At 35.0% G+C, this 15,517-nt stretch overlaps 1 protein-coding gene across 1 annotated transcript in view; it reads left to right on the top strand.

Moving 5' to 3' along the window:
- LOC148953261 (copper homeostasis protein cutC homolog) overlaps window positions 1-15,109 on the top strand; it is a 55,089-nt gene extending 39,980 nt beyond the window's left edge. Inside the window, exons 3-6 of the mRNA XM_089087592.1 lie at window positions 4,766-4,984; window positions 5,683-5,795; window positions 10,245-10,538; window positions 14,974-15,109. Of these exons, the coding sequence (XP_088943718.1) occupies window positions 4,766-4,984; window positions 5,683-5,795; window positions 10,245-10,538; window positions 14,974-15,094 (747 nt within the window). The 3' untranslated portion in view covers window positions 15,095-15,109. The remainder of the gene's footprint in view (window positions 1-4,765; window positions 4,985-5,682; window positions 5,796-10,244; window positions 10,539-14,973) is intronic.
- Window positions 15,110-15,517: the final 408 nt, after the last annotated feature.

Consider the following 15,517-nt stretch of genomic DNA (forward strand, 5'->3'; position numbering starts at 1 on the left):
GAAAACTTGCTAGTTCGAACAGAAAAAGTGTTATCAGTGATGAAAAATATTATTTCTAAGAGAAATTTGTGTGTGTTCAGTAAAAGTATGTTAGTATTAAGGTAAAATGTTGTTACTTTGATGAGAAGGTTTGTTAGTGTTAAGAAAAAATTGCTACTTCTGACAGAAAAGTTGTTATCACAATCAAAAAGTATTACTTCTAAGAAAAAATTTGGTATCTTTGGTAGAAAACTTGCTAGTTCGACCAGAAAAAGTGTTATCCCTGACAAAAAATATGATTTCTAAGAGAAATTTGTGTGTGTTCAGTAGGAGTATGCTAGTATTAAGGTAAAATATCATTACTTTGATGAGAATGTTTGTTAGTGTTAAGCAAAACTTGCTACTTCTGACAGAAAAGTTGTTATCACAATCAAAAAATGTTACTACTAAGAAAATTTATTGTATATTTGGTAGAAAATTTGCTAGTTCGAACAGAAAAAGTGTTATCACTGACGAAAAATATTATTTCTAAGAGAAATTTGTGTGTGTTCAGTAAAAGTATGTTAGTATTAAGGTAAAATATCATTACTTTGATGAGAAGGTTTGTTTGTGTTAAGCAAAACTTGCTACTTCTGACAGAAAAGTTGTTATCACAATCAAAAAATGTTACTTCTATAAAAAAATTTTGTATCTTTGCTAGAAAACTTGCTAGTTCGAACAGAAAAAGTGTTATCATTGACGAAAAATATTATTTCCTAGAAAAATTTGTGTGTGTTCAGTAAAAGTATGTTAGTTTTAAAGTAAAATATCGTTACTTTGATGAGAAGGTTTGTTAGTGTTAAGCAAAACTTGCTACTTCTGACAGAAAAGTTGTTATCACAATCAAAAAATGATACTTCTATGAAAAAATTTGGTATCTTTGCTAGAAAACTTGCTAGTTCGAACAGAAAAAGTGTTATCATAGATGAAAAATATTATTTCTAAGAGAAATTTTTGTTTGTTCAGTAAAAGTATGTTAGTATTAGGGTAAAATGTTGTTACTTTGATGAGAAGATTTGTTAGTGTTAAGCAAAACTTGCTACTTCTTACAGAAAAGTTGTTATCACAATCAAAAAATGTTACTTCTAAGAAAAATTTGGTATCTTTGCTAGAAAACTTGCTAGTTCGAACAGAAAAAGTGTTATCACTGACGAAAAATATTATTTCTGAGAAAAATTTGTGTGTGTTCAGTAAAAGTATGTTAGTATTAAAGTAAAATATCATTACTTTGATGAGTGGGTTTGTTAGTGTTATGCAAAACTTGCTACTTCTGACAGAAAATTTGTTATCACAATAAAAAAATGTTACTTCTATGAAAAAATTTGGTATCATTGCTAGAAAACTTGCTAGTTCGAACAGAAAAAGTGTTATCATTGATGAAAAATATTATTTCTAAGCGAAATTTTTGTTTGTTCAGTAAAAGTATGTTAGTATTAGGGTAAAATGTTGTTACTTTGATGAGAAGGTTTGTTAGTGTTAAGCAAAACTTGCTACTTCTGACAGAAAAGCTGTTATCACAAAAAAAAAATGTTCCTTCTAAGAAAAAATTTGGTATCTTTGGTAGAAAACTTGCTAGTTCGAACAGAAAAAGTGTTATCACTGATAAAAAATATTATTTTTAAGAGGACTTTGTGTGTGTTCAGTAAAAGTACGTTAGTCTTAAGGGTAAAATATCATTACTTTGATGAGAATGTTTGTTAGCGTTAAGCAAAACTTGCTACTTCTGACAGAAAAGTTGTTATTATAATAAAAAAATGGTACGTCTACGAAAAAATTTGGTATCTTTGGTAGAAAACATGTTAGATCGAACAGAAAAAGTGTTATCACTGACGAAAAATATTATTTCTAAGAGAAATTTCTGTGTGTTCAGTAAAAGTATGTTAGTATTAAGGTAAAATATCATTACTTTGATGAGAATGTTTGTTAGTGTTAAGCAAAACTTGCTACTTCTGACAGAAAAGTTGTTATCACAATCAAAAAATGTTACTTCTATGAAAATATTTGGTATCTTTGGTAGAAAACTTGCTAATTCGAACAGAAAAGTGTTATCAGTGATGAAAAATATTATTTCTAAGAGAAATTTTTGTTTGTTCAGTAAAAGTATGCTGGTATTAAGGTAAAATATCATTACTTTGATGAGAAGGATTGTTAGTGTTAAGCAAAACTTGCTACTTCTGACAGAAAAGTTGTTATCACAATCAAAAAATGTTACTTCTATGAAAATATTTGATATCTTTGGTAGAAAACTTGCTAGTTCGAACAGAAAAGTGTTATCAGTGATGAAAAATATTATTTCTAAGAGAACTTTTTGTTTGTTGTTCTTTTGGGTGTGTCGGGGGGGCCTTTGGGGGCCTTTGGGTTTGGTGTCCTTTGGTGGGCATTGTGGGGACCGGGGGGGGCCTTTGGGGACCGAGGGGGTTCCTTCGGGTTGGGGATTACTTTTTCTATCTTCCACCGAAAAATTAGAATTGAACTTTAAATTTCTTTATGTCTTTTGAAATAAAGAACTGAAGTGGAAGATTTTTGTTTTCTCTGGAGAAATTAGAATTGAAGTGTGTTCTTTGGTAATGTTCAGAAGAGAACTTGAACTTTTCTTCACTTCGTTCAGAAAATTTGGAACAGTATTTTGAATTTTTCATCCCTTTGAGAAAAATCTGAACTAAAGTGGAAAAATTTTATATTATTTGGAAAAATAGAATTGAATAAAAACTAATTTCTTTTTCATTGAGAAAATTCAGAAGAGAACTTTAACTTTTCTTCACTTCATTGAGAAAATTAAAAATTGAAATAGAACTGCTTATCTTTCGAGAAAATATTCACAGCTATGATATAGCTTTTTCTATCTACTATGGAAAAATTTAGAATTTTTAAAATTGGTTTAAGAAGTATATTAAGAAAGTAACTTGCTCTGAAATGGTCTTTGAAAAGTATTTCTTGGTGTTGAAGCACAGTTGTGGGTGAAAAAGATATGTACTTCAAGTTGGAAAATGGGTTTAGGAGGGTCATTAAGAAAGTAACTTTCTCTGAAATGGTCTTTGAAAAGTATTTATATGTGTTGAGGTATCCGAAAAGCTGAAAATTATAGTCTTGGGTGAAAAAGATAAGTACTACAAGTTATAAATTGGGCTTAGGGGTAAAAATGAGAATGAAATTTGCACAGAACGGTTCAATGAAAAGTGTTTATTGGTGCTGTATCATCAAAAAATCTAACCGTGATCGTTTTAGTTTTCAAACATCAGTACGTGAAGTTGGACAGTTGTTGGCGGATAGACGGCAAGACTTGATCTTGATCTAGATGGTATGCGAAATATGTTTGTTAGTAAGGAGTTATTAAAGCTTCGGACCTCTGTATTATTAGGTGACGAACATAAGTACTAAATATCAGAAAAAGGGTTTAGGAGGGACAATAATAAAGTAACTTGCTCTGAAATGGTCTTTGAAAAGTATTTCTTGGTGTAGGGACACTCAAAAAGCTGTAAAGTATTGTTGTGGTTTAAAAATATAAGTACTTCAAGTTGCAAAATGGGTGTAGGAGGGACATTCAGAAAGTAACTTGCTCAGAAATGGTCTTTGAAAAGTATTTCCTGGTGTTGAGGTAACCAAAAAGGTGTAAAGTATCGGTGTGGGTGAAAAAGATAAGTACTTCAAGTTGGAAACTGGGTTTAGGAGGGACATTCAGAAAGTAACTTGCTCTGAAATGGTCTTTGAAAGGTATTTCTTGGTGTTGAGGTATCCAAAAGCTGTAAGCTGTAATTTGATTATACCGTGACTTTCTTTGCTTTGTCGTTGTTGTCGATGTCTTAAGGCCTCAGTGTTCAAAATACATTCGGTTTTCGCTAAAACGCAAATGACACTTGAGTCTTTTAGAGGGTACGATTGGAGAGTGGACATCCCAACCATTATTTGTAGTAGCTCTTTTTTGAACCCTTGATTAGCCATGTGAAACTATTTTATTGTTGTTGATGCTATGACAGATATAAAATACAATGCTTGAAATGCAAATCATTTCTACTAAAGTGTAAATCAGCATCGGATCTTTAGGAGGTTCATGAGGGTGGTAGCCCTCTCTTTATGGTAATATCTGTTTGTTTAACGCTGATATGATTTATCAATTTAATTTCAGTTTGCTTTAGAATTCGAATCCTCAATCTAGAGCAGTGTCTGTTATCTTTGTGTTTTATAGGGTTATTCACTTTAATTTCTGCTCGTTTTAGGGTTTTAATTTTTTCATTCATTGTAGTTTCTGTTCGATTTACGTTTGAATTAGTATATGAATTTATTTCTGCTCGTTTTAGGGTTCTATATGGCTCTATACTTTTCTTTGAGACATTCTTTTTGGAAAATGTATATAAAAAATTATTAGTTGCATTATAGAGCCATAAATATTTGGACATACATTTTTTCAAGTACTGAAGTGATATAATTCACATTTATCTTCCCTTTCTAGTAGTGTTGCAACAACTTTATTTTGGGAGGGGTCATATAAATTCAGAGAGAGGCGATGGGGTCTGTATGGAGATGAAATTCTGATAGGTGCCCGATAATAAAATGTTCGTCTTTTACTAGGTTGCAGCTGCCGCTGCACGCAGGATATCCACGTTTAAATAGTTGTCTGGATTTGAAGAGGGCTGATAAACCCTGCCCAAATAGCTCCAATGGCTAAGCCACGGTTAATTGCATCGTTGCAATTTCAAATACAGCAAGAACTTGACAAATTAGATAGCTAACCAAGTCGTTTGATTTACAGATCCTATTTGAGGTTTGTGTAGACAGTATTGAATCAGCAGTAAATGCTATCAAAGGCGGAGCTGATCGTTTGGAACTGTGCTCTGCTCTATCAACGGGAGGACTTACTCCATCAACTTCGCTACTGAGGGAAGTTAAGAAAATTGCTGTAAATAAACCAGTTTTCGTCATGATACGCCTTCGTGATGGCGATTATCGTTATACAGATAAAGAAATTGAGGTAAGGAAATAAATTTCTGGCATAAAAAGAGCCATAAGCGGACCCAAGAGAAAACAATTCTTCCAGCCGTCTGACCTTTTATTGTGTCCTCAAATAAAAAAAAGTTTTAAAAAGAAACAAAACAAAAACGCTTCAATAATAGTCATTGCATTAGTAGCCATTGCTTGTTGTTTAAAAAAAGTGCAGTTCATCCTCTTTTCTGAACTAAACATCACATTGAAAAAAAATATATATTTATTGGATTTCCAGTGTAGTTTCCAGTTTAACTACATTGCAAGCTTCACCCAGTGCCGCAATACATACCTCAGTTAAACACAAGAGTTAGCTCACTTTTTCGTTTTTTTTTTCAAATGGATATTGTTTGGCATTATGAATCAGCTTTTGATTTTTTTTTGGGGGGGAGGGATATACAGGGTAAAAAATTGGGACCTCGATAACAAAATGTTTGCTTCATTACAATTAGAAAATTTCTAATTATTGTATTTTCGCATTCGGACCCACTTTAAGGGCATCCCAGTCCCTTCTCCTCTTAATACCAGGACGTTGCATTAGGCTTATACAAAAGATAGCTGTTTTTTGTTATTCTTATTTTTTGTACTCATTTCTCATCTAAAGTTGGATTGTAATGCTTAGTTCGTAAGATTATAATGCTTAGATCGTAATTTGCCTTTCGTTTTTGATATTCCCAATTTTATTAGATAATGAAGATGGAATTGATTGACCTGAAAAGCTGCGGAGCAGACGGTTTCGTCTTTGGGCTATTAAAACAAGATGGCACAATTGATGCAAAAGGATGCTCAGAGCTCTTAAGGTAAGTAGATCTTAGAGAGTAAATTACCTTAGACCTTAGATCCTGCAGAGCCAGGAATGGCACATAGGGCAACTACGAAGCCTCCCCAGACATCTCTGAACTGGGCTACTGCCGTGACATCCTCCCACTGTTGTTGCAGAGACAGCTCTGTACTTCTCAGGTCTTGGTCGTACTGCCGTCGTACGGTGTGTCTTGGTAGACCTCTCATGCGTCTCCCCTCGCAGCACCACTCATATAATGATTTTGGGAGACGGTCCTCTGGGATACAAAGGATATGACCAAGGCAAGTCCATCTCCTACGCAGCAGGAGGTCACTGACCGGTTCGCGGACGGACTTCTATGCTGGTGACCTTATCGTGCTTCGATTTGTTCAGAATCTTTCTAAGACACGTATTCTCAAAAGCTAGGACATGTTTTTCCAGTTGGTCGTTCAATTTCCAGCATTCGCTAGCATAGAGGAGAATGGACATCACATTGCTATTTGGGAGTCGGAGCCTCAAGTGCTGAGAGTATTTACTGCTGCGCCAGACTGGTTTCAACTTGTTGAAGGCTGATATCGCCTGTCGAATTCTTCTCTCGATTTCATTAGCCATTTTAATATCATATTCAATCCAGCTCCCAAAATACTTAAATTCTTTGACCTGCCCAATTGCTTTGTCTTTACATTTCAGTATCAAGGGAGAGAAAGATGTGGCCATGCTTTTTGTCTCACTGACATTAACCATGAGTCCCACTTTCTCGGCCTTTTCATATATGGTGCCCAGTAACAGCTGCAGTCGCTGCTTCGCTTCTTGAAGAAGAACAACGTCATCTGAAAGTCCAGATCAAAAACATGCCTGCTGCTGATCTTCACTCCACAGTCTGAAAACTGCCGCAGAATATAATCAATTACAATGAAAAACAGGAACGGGGATAAGACACATCCTTGTTTGACTCCAGAAATTAATTTGAAGAAACGCGTTTCCCCATTTTCTGTGCGTACGAAGCATTCACTTTCTTCATAAGTTGCCATTATCATCTTGACTTGTTTATCAGGTACTCCGTAATATTCAAGAATCTTCCATAAAGTATCTCGGTTGATAGAATCGAACACCTTTTTAAAATCTATGAAGAGCAGATACAGATTTTTGTTCCATTCTCTTGAATCTTCCACCATTAGTCTTAGAATTAAAATAAGGTCAGAGCAAGACCAACCAGTTCGGAAGCCGTGTTGTTATTATCTGAGGTTTGATTCTAGGGCTGCTCATAGGCTTTTCAATATGACCGTGGTTAGTATTTTGCTTGGCACAGGCGTTAGGTTGATGCCCCTCCAGTTGTCTTAGACTACGCATCGCCAGTATTACAGTACACCTCTTGTCCAATCTTTTGGGAATTTTTCGCTATTCCAGATAGCCACTAGGAGAGTAGTCCAAACGGCTACGCCGGCTCGAAGGGACGGCTTCAGCATCTCTGTCGTAATCCCATCGACTCCAGGTGCCTGTCCGTTTTTCAGCCTTTTCACAGCTGCCGTCACTTCTTCAGTGCTTGGTGGGTCAGCACTTGCGTCAATTTGTAAAAACGGTGTATCAGACCCTACTTCTGGATTGTCAAATCTAGGTCTATTTAAGACTTTCTCAAAATGCGAGGCCCATTTCTTGTCAGCTTTCTGTGGATCCGAGATTACCTCCCCATTTTAATCTTTTCAAAGGGATGATCGGCTTGTTTTCTTTCCGACTATCTCGTTTGTTAGTTGATATACCATTTTCGACTCTCCTTTCTTATCAGTAAATGCAGCCATTAAAAAGGATATCCTGGAGTAATATATAGGGGTATACATAAAAAAATGTATCTCAGGATCTCAGGAACGGCTGAATGCAGTAAGCTTATACTTTCAGGGCATATTCAAAAAGAAATGCAGGGAAGCCAGTCCCACCCCAATTGCCCTATTTAGAGGCCCCCCCTCGCCACTTATCGAAACTTTGATAAAAAAAAAATTATTTCATTGAAAATAATCAAAAGGTCTGATAACTATGCTTTCGGGCGTGCTAAGGTCTTCCTACTCCCCATGGCAAGGGTTGTAAGCTATGTAACTTTCCCATTGTTTACAACTATGTGTATCCTGTTCAAGGAGGCACACTTGTGCCTCTATAAAGAGGCGACCCACCACAATGTTAAGCGATTTCAGGTCCTAGAGGTCGCAGAGAGACGGCGGTAATCGCATTTTGTAGCCCAAGCTCAAACTAAGAAACTTGCAAAATTTCATCCTCCTCCGACTTTATCTTCATGGGGTAAACTGGGCCGGAAGTTTCGACCCTCCCACCACAGCCCCCCTTAAACGTTATTTTATTGGGCTGAAATTTAGAGGTTAAGCTTTCCTAGGGCCCGGGAGCTTATCCTCGAAATTTCAGCTCAATCCGATAACTCCTTCCCTGTTTTCAAAAAACCAAATATAGCCACTTAAAATTCATCATGTCTTTTTTTTTTCTTATCCACGCCTACAGGCCACAGTTGGCAACTGATCCGGGTGAATGAGGACTCATTCGAAGCAGAATTCGACCTGTCAAGGCTTTTTGATATTTTCAGACCGAAAAATCCATCCCCCGAATTTACATTTACGAAAAACCTCGATTTCCTATATTAGCCCATGTTAATTTTTCCCACCACAATCCCCCTTTACCGCTGTTTGATCAAACGGAAATTTAGAGGATAAGCTTTTCTGGGTCCTTGGAGCTTTTCCTCGACATTTCAGCTCAATCTGATTACTCCTTCTCTGTTTTCCAAAAACCAAATATCAAGTTTCATGGGAATTTGCTTGCGTCGAAAATAGCTTCCATTTACTAAAAAACAATTACAATTGTGTCTGTTTAGTCTAGCGGTTGATACTCCAGATTGTCAGGCGGAAAACCCGGGTTCGATTCACCGTCAGAGCAAATTTTTTATATACTGAATTTAAACTTTAAAAAAGAAACTCAGTTTCTTTTTTAAATTATTTGAAAAAAATTACGTTTTCTAAAGAGTTAAAGAGGCTGAGTTACAAGGTCGAACCTTTAAAACGTACAGGGATTAGGAGGCACAGTTGGGGGGCTGTTAAAGAGGCTGAGTCACAAGTTCCAACATTAAAACGTTCAGGGATTAGGAGGCACCCTGTACGACGTGATTTGAGTATTCAGGAATTAAAAGCCTTAACACAAGAATGTTCAAGATCGGGGGGTTTGGGGGCGGCAGCCCCCAACTTTAACTCCTGACACGATCAGCCAACAGTTAGTCAAGCAATAATAAGTAATAAACTGTACAAAAACGTGCAGAAATTATATGAAAAAAACTACGTTTTCTAAAGAGTTAAAGAGGCTGAGTTACAAGGTCGAACCTTAAAACGTACAGGGATTAGGAGGCACAGTTGGGGACTGCCGCCCCCAAACCCCCGCTTTCGCAGCCTTTAAATAAAAAAATTCTTTAAACTGAAAGTAAGGAGCGACATTAAATCTTATAACGAACAGAAATTATTCCGTATATGAAAGGGGATGTGCCCTCCTCAACGCCTCGCTCTTTACGCTAAAGTTTTTATTGTTTAAAAAAAAAGAGTTGTGAGAAAGTCAAATTTTAGCGTAAAGAGTGGGGCGTTGAGGAGGGCACAGCCCCTTTCATATACGGAATAATTTCTGTTCGTTTTAAGATTTAATGTCGCTCCTTACTTTCAGTTTAAAAATTTTTTTTTTATTTAAAGGCTGCGAAAGCGGGGGGTTTGGGGGGCGGCAGCCCCCCAACTGTGCCTCCCAATCCCTGTACGTTTTAAGGTTCGACCTTGTAACTCAGCCTCTTTAACTCTTTAGAAAACGTAGTTTTTTTCAAATAATTTTATTAAAAGGGTGTATCTGCAATATTTCAGGATCAGCTAATTGTGTTTAGTTGAAAATTTCAGAGGGTGTTGAACTAAATCAAAACATACTATGTGCATCCATCTTATTAAAATAGTGTGTGCAATATCTCAGGAACAGCTTACGGCATTAAATAGTAACTTTCAGAGAATGTTGAGGGGGAATTTGAACTATATCAAAAATACTATGTGCATCCCGGTTTTCAAGAGGGCTTATCTATAATATCTCAGGAACGACTAAAGACATTTCTTTTTAAACTTTCAAGGAATGTTGAGGGGGATGTTGAAACAAATCAAAAGTCATTAATTAAGAACAATAAAGTGGATATTCTAATTCATTAGTCGGGGACGTCAAAAACTGAAGAAATGTATAAATCCAGATGATCAAGTCATCTTGATTTTTATAGTTGTTGATTTTTATTTTGTCATGAATGTTTCGAAAAACTGACGCGCACTGTTCAAAATACAAATAGTTTTCAACTATCAACTCGCAAATTTTTCACTGTATTCAGTTTCTGGGAAAGTATTTTTTTCTTTATGCAAAATTATTTTAATGATTCTATTTGATTGTGTACAAATAACTTTTTCATTTCCAGCATGGCATTCCCTTTGCCCTGCACCTTCCATAAGGCATTTGATGTCGCCGATATTGACATTCAAACTCTGGTTGAACTTGGATTCAAAAGAGTTTTAACAAGTGGAAAAAAGAAAAATATCATAAAAGGGATAACAGAAATTAGAACATTGGCTGCTCAATCTGGAGGAAAAATAATTGTTCTGCCAGGAGGCGGCATTACGAAAAACAATATTTGTGCGATAGTTAAAGAAACAGGAGTAAAGGAGATACATGGATCTTTCTCACTGGCAAAACAATCAGATATGCTAAATAAGTATGAGCTTTTTTCTTAACAGGTTCGAAGGGGATGTAAAATTTACCATTCAACAAATTTTTTCAGATAGGATAGCAATTGGCATTGTCTCAACGGCCGATAAATGTTTTTAGTGAATATTTCGAGTTGTGGGTAATCCTGCCTTGAAATAATTTGAATCAAAATTTGAATCAAGGATCCGATACAAATTTGTATCTGTACCTACTGTTTTGTGCGGAAGATTTGAATCCAATCTTAACTTCAAAAAAATCTCATAAGGATTCAGTTTTATATTGAGATAGGACAACGCCTTTTAGTCACAATCCTCATTTCAAAAAAGACTTTTGTACGCTACTATTGTACATTTTCAAAATGGTTGAAATGCAAGATTGTGGATGTGTAAGCAATTATGTCTCCATTTCTCCATACCACAAATGCCTGTCATGCAACTAAACCATTCACATCTGAAGAATCTGCCTTAAAACTAAGCCCTTGCAATTCCCGATCATTTCCCTAATCTTTTACAACTCGGTAATATAATATTTTCCTATTAAACATAACGGCCAAAGATGTACTTCTTCACAATATACCTTGTAGTCTACTAAATATCAAAGCGACCACAAATATTTTTCGTGTGTATAATTTAAAAACAATAAAGTTTTTCTCATGGAAGTTAAGTGCAAAGTTGAAACTTAAAAAAAAAAATTAAAAAATAGTTTCCAGTCTATGCAGCATATATCGATAAAACTAGCGCAAATACATTGATAGGTGCTATTTCCCTGTGTTTTTAGGATTACGGAAAACCCGCGCTTCACTGAGGACATAAATGAAAAACTTGTTTTCTTTAAAATTTAATTTCTGACCTTCTTTTAAGTTGTGCTAAGAACTTCCCCTCGCTACGTTTAAATTTTCTCCTGGAAAATTTTCCCCCGGAATTTTCCTTCCCGTGGAAAGTTCTTCCCATAGAAAATTCTCCCGCAGAAACTGTGAAAGGGGAGCTAGTTGCTTTCCAATCTTTTTGGTCACTTAAAAAGGGACTTTCTAAATTCCGTTCGAATAAGTCCTCTCTCAATCTTCTAGGACCATTGGTTCAATGCGATCACCCCTGGGGAAAAATATAAACAAAAAAAAACGTACCCGCATCCGTAATTTTCTGGCAAAATATACAAAATTCTAAATTTTTGTAGATAGGAGCTTGAAACCTCTACACTAGGGTTCTCTGATACGTTGAATCTGATGGTGTGACTTTAATTAAGATTGCTTGACATGTTGGGGGATGTTTTCTCCTTTTTTGAAAATCAGGTAAATTTATTCGGACTCGTAGCTTTTGGTGGGTAAAATTAAACTTAATGAATCTATTATATTTGGAATCAGTACAAAAAGAAAATTCGTTTGTTGTATTAATTGTTATCAAAATTTCTTTTTAAGAGTTTTGGTTACTATTGAGCCGAGTCACTCCTTATAGTTCGTAACCTGTTTAAAAGTTGTTTCCCGACATACAGTTCAAGTGTTTGCTCATTGATCCCTAAGAAATTGCCCCTAGAACACTCTTATGGGTTTGCTAGCGGCTCATTAACGTGCACTATTGTCTAGTCTAGGATCGAAGCACTTCTTGACAGTATAGTAGAGGTTCTTGCGGCAGCAGTTGAGAACGAACCCCGGCCCCGTACTACCAAGTAGAGATCAATCCACTTTGCCACCACAGGTAACCTGCACCATGGTAATGCGTAATACTGACTATATAAATGAAGCCAAAAAAATTGCTGGAAACACATCCTTATCTTTTCAGTCCACACTATTGCATAGGCTATGATAAACTATTCAGCTATTATTTTAGAAATTAGAAATACAATAAGAACTGTCGATTTTTTTTCCATGTCAATTGTTAATTGGTATGAGATATTTTATTATGACGATACTGGTGCTGCAATATTATGCCCAATTACTTAGACAGAAAGAAATAATTAAGAAAAATCTTGGCTCTATACGACACGTAACACTAAATTATTACCCAAGCATTTCTTCAGAATAAGATGAGTTCGGAAGCTCAATGGACGTCTTAATTGCAGGAAAGGCTTAGCTAAGAGTATATCTTTTGGCTTTTTTTTCTCAGATGTTATCTCAACAAATAAATGTTTCTGAATCATTTTTAATGCATTTTTCATGATTTTATGTCGAATACTCTATTCGACGCAATATGTCTGTATATATTTCTGAAACATTTGGGAAGACAAAAATTAAATTTACTAAGATTTTGGGTGAAAATTTTCTCTTTGCAGCAGGCGGCATTTAAAACTGACCACATTCACCAGCATATTATGATCAAATCAGCTAAAATGTACATGGTCTCAACCTAAAAGCAGCTTTACGCGATAATATATAGTATTTAAAACTTGGTAAACAAAGTTAAGTCAGCAAGTTCACAATGAGCCAAGTTCTTAATATGCTATTAATCACCACCACCCCCTCCCCCCACCGCCCATTAATATACTCCAGTAATACCAATAGATATAGAATCATACATACAGCCTGTATTACGCAATACCAGGATGTAGGCTACCTGTGGTGGTGCAGTGGATTGATCTCTGCTTGCCAATACGGGGCTGGGGTTTGATATCAATTGCTGCCGCAGGAACCTTTACCTAATGTTCACACAGACAGGTGTGTTGCAGAAAATTAAGTTAAAAAAAAATCAACTATTTGCTTTTTAACTTATCTAAAAATATCTCAAGGTTAAAAGACAAACTTTCCTTTCAGTGGATTGTGAGCTTTGGTCATACTTTGGTGGATAGCTTGCAGTTAAAACAGTCCAGTGAACTGACTGTTCACCACATCCTTACCTGACAAACTCTTCTGTTTCGAGATCTGCTCCCAAACTTTCTGAATTAAACTAGATCTTCTATGCTCAACATGACTTTTGTCATATATTATTTGATGAAATTTGACAGCTGAAATCAGCCTTTCAATTGCCTCTTTTCTTCATCAATCCACAAGCGTTTTAACCGCATGCGTTGGATTTTTTTTAATGCACGAGTCTTGCGAAAAACCGCAAGGATGAGCGGCAAGAGACCCGTGCGTTCCTCCGCAAAACACAACCCTCAGCAGTTTTCCGCAGATTCGTGCTGTGTTTGAATAAATGGATAACAAAGGGTTTACTGTCAACAAGAACTTCAATCTTAGACTAGACCACATTCAATGAGCCGCTAGCAAACCCATGAGAGTGTTCTAGGGGGAGTTTCTTAGGAATCACTGAGCAAACACTTCAACTATATGTCAAATAACAACTTTCAAACAGGGTACGAACTGTAAGAAGCGACATGGCTTAATAGTAACCGAAACTCTTAATAAGGAGTTTTGATAATAATTAATACATCGAAAGAATTTTCTTTTTATGCTGATTCTAAATATAATAGATTCATTAAGTTTAGTTTTACCCATCAAAAGCTACCAGCCTGAGAAAATTTACCTAATTTCCAAAAAAGGGAGAAATACCCCTAAAATTTCAAGCAATTTTAATGAAAATCACACCATCAAATTCAGCGTTTCAGAGAACCCTACTATAGAGATTTCAAGCTCCTATCTACAGAATGTAGAATTATGTATTTTTTGCCAGAAGAAGATCACGGATTCGTGTACATTTGTTTTTATTTATTTTTATACCCAGGGTGATCGCATCGAACCAATGGTACTAGAAGATAAAAAATCTTAAATAGTCATTTGGATCAGCATTGTTGATAGGTCCAATAAATATGCATCTGGGGATGACATAGCCCCCCCCCCCTCCACAGCTTCTGAGGAAAGGGCTGTAAGTTATGCAATTTTCCCACTAATAGTATTTGTTATTGAGAAATATACGGAAATTTTTTTGGGGGTGAGGATTTTCGGCGGGGGAATTTTTCACAGGAAGTACTTCCCGCGGGAAGGAAAATTTCTGGGGGGGGATTTTCCAGGGGGAAATTTAAACGTGGGAAGGGGGATATCCTGGCATGACAGGAAAGACGGTCAGAAAATAAATAATAAGAAGATACGTTTTTCAACTAGAAGCAAGGAGCAACATTACAGTTTAAAACAAACAGAAATTATTCCATATATAAGGGAGGTTACCCCTTTTTGATTCCGCACTTTCTAGCTAAAATTTTACTCTTTGTCCCAATTCTTTAAGAAAGATTCCTGAAACATAGGGACCGCTGAGTTTGAATGAAAATTTTTTAAAGAACGATAAGACTTAACGATAAGAACGAAAGAACGAGGTCTGAGGAAGGGACAGCCCCCTTATATATGGAATAAAGTCTGTTCATTTTAAGTTTTAATGTTTCTGCTCACTTTGAGTGGAAAAAAAAACAACCTGTTTTTGTTTTATTTAACCGCTATCGATAACTAGCCATTATGTAGATCCGCAAAAGACTTTCAGTACGTGTTCAAGGTATTTAGTTGACTAATCTAATATAATTTACAGGGCAGCAGATTTCAGCAGTGACTTTGGACAGGGTGGCTGCTTTATTAGAAAGGTGACAAGTCATGAACTATTGGAAGAAGCAAAACTGCTTGTACAGAAATCAATAAACCACTCTTGTTAAGAAAGTCGTTTATCCTATATCAGAAGATTTGCATGTTTTATATATATATATATATATATATATATATATATATATATATATATATATATATATATATATATATATATATATATATATATATATATATATATATATATATATATATATATATATATATATATATATATATATATATATATATATATATATATATATATATATATATATATATATATATATATATATATATATATATATATATATATATATATATATATATATATATATATATATATATATATATATATATATATATATATATATATAATGTAGATATATACATATATATATATATATATACATATATATATATATATATATATATATATATATATATATATATATATATATATATATATATATATATATATATATATATATATA

Source organism: Artemia sp. Qi Xiang Cuo, chromosome 4 (genome assembly GCF_049724085.1).
Source record: "Artemia sp. Qi Xiang Cuo chromosome 4, ASM4972408v1, whole genome shotgun sequence".
Lineage (NCBI taxonomy): Eukaryota > Metazoa > Arthropoda > Branchiopoda > Anostraca > Artemiidae > Artemia > Artemia sp. Qi Xiang Cuo.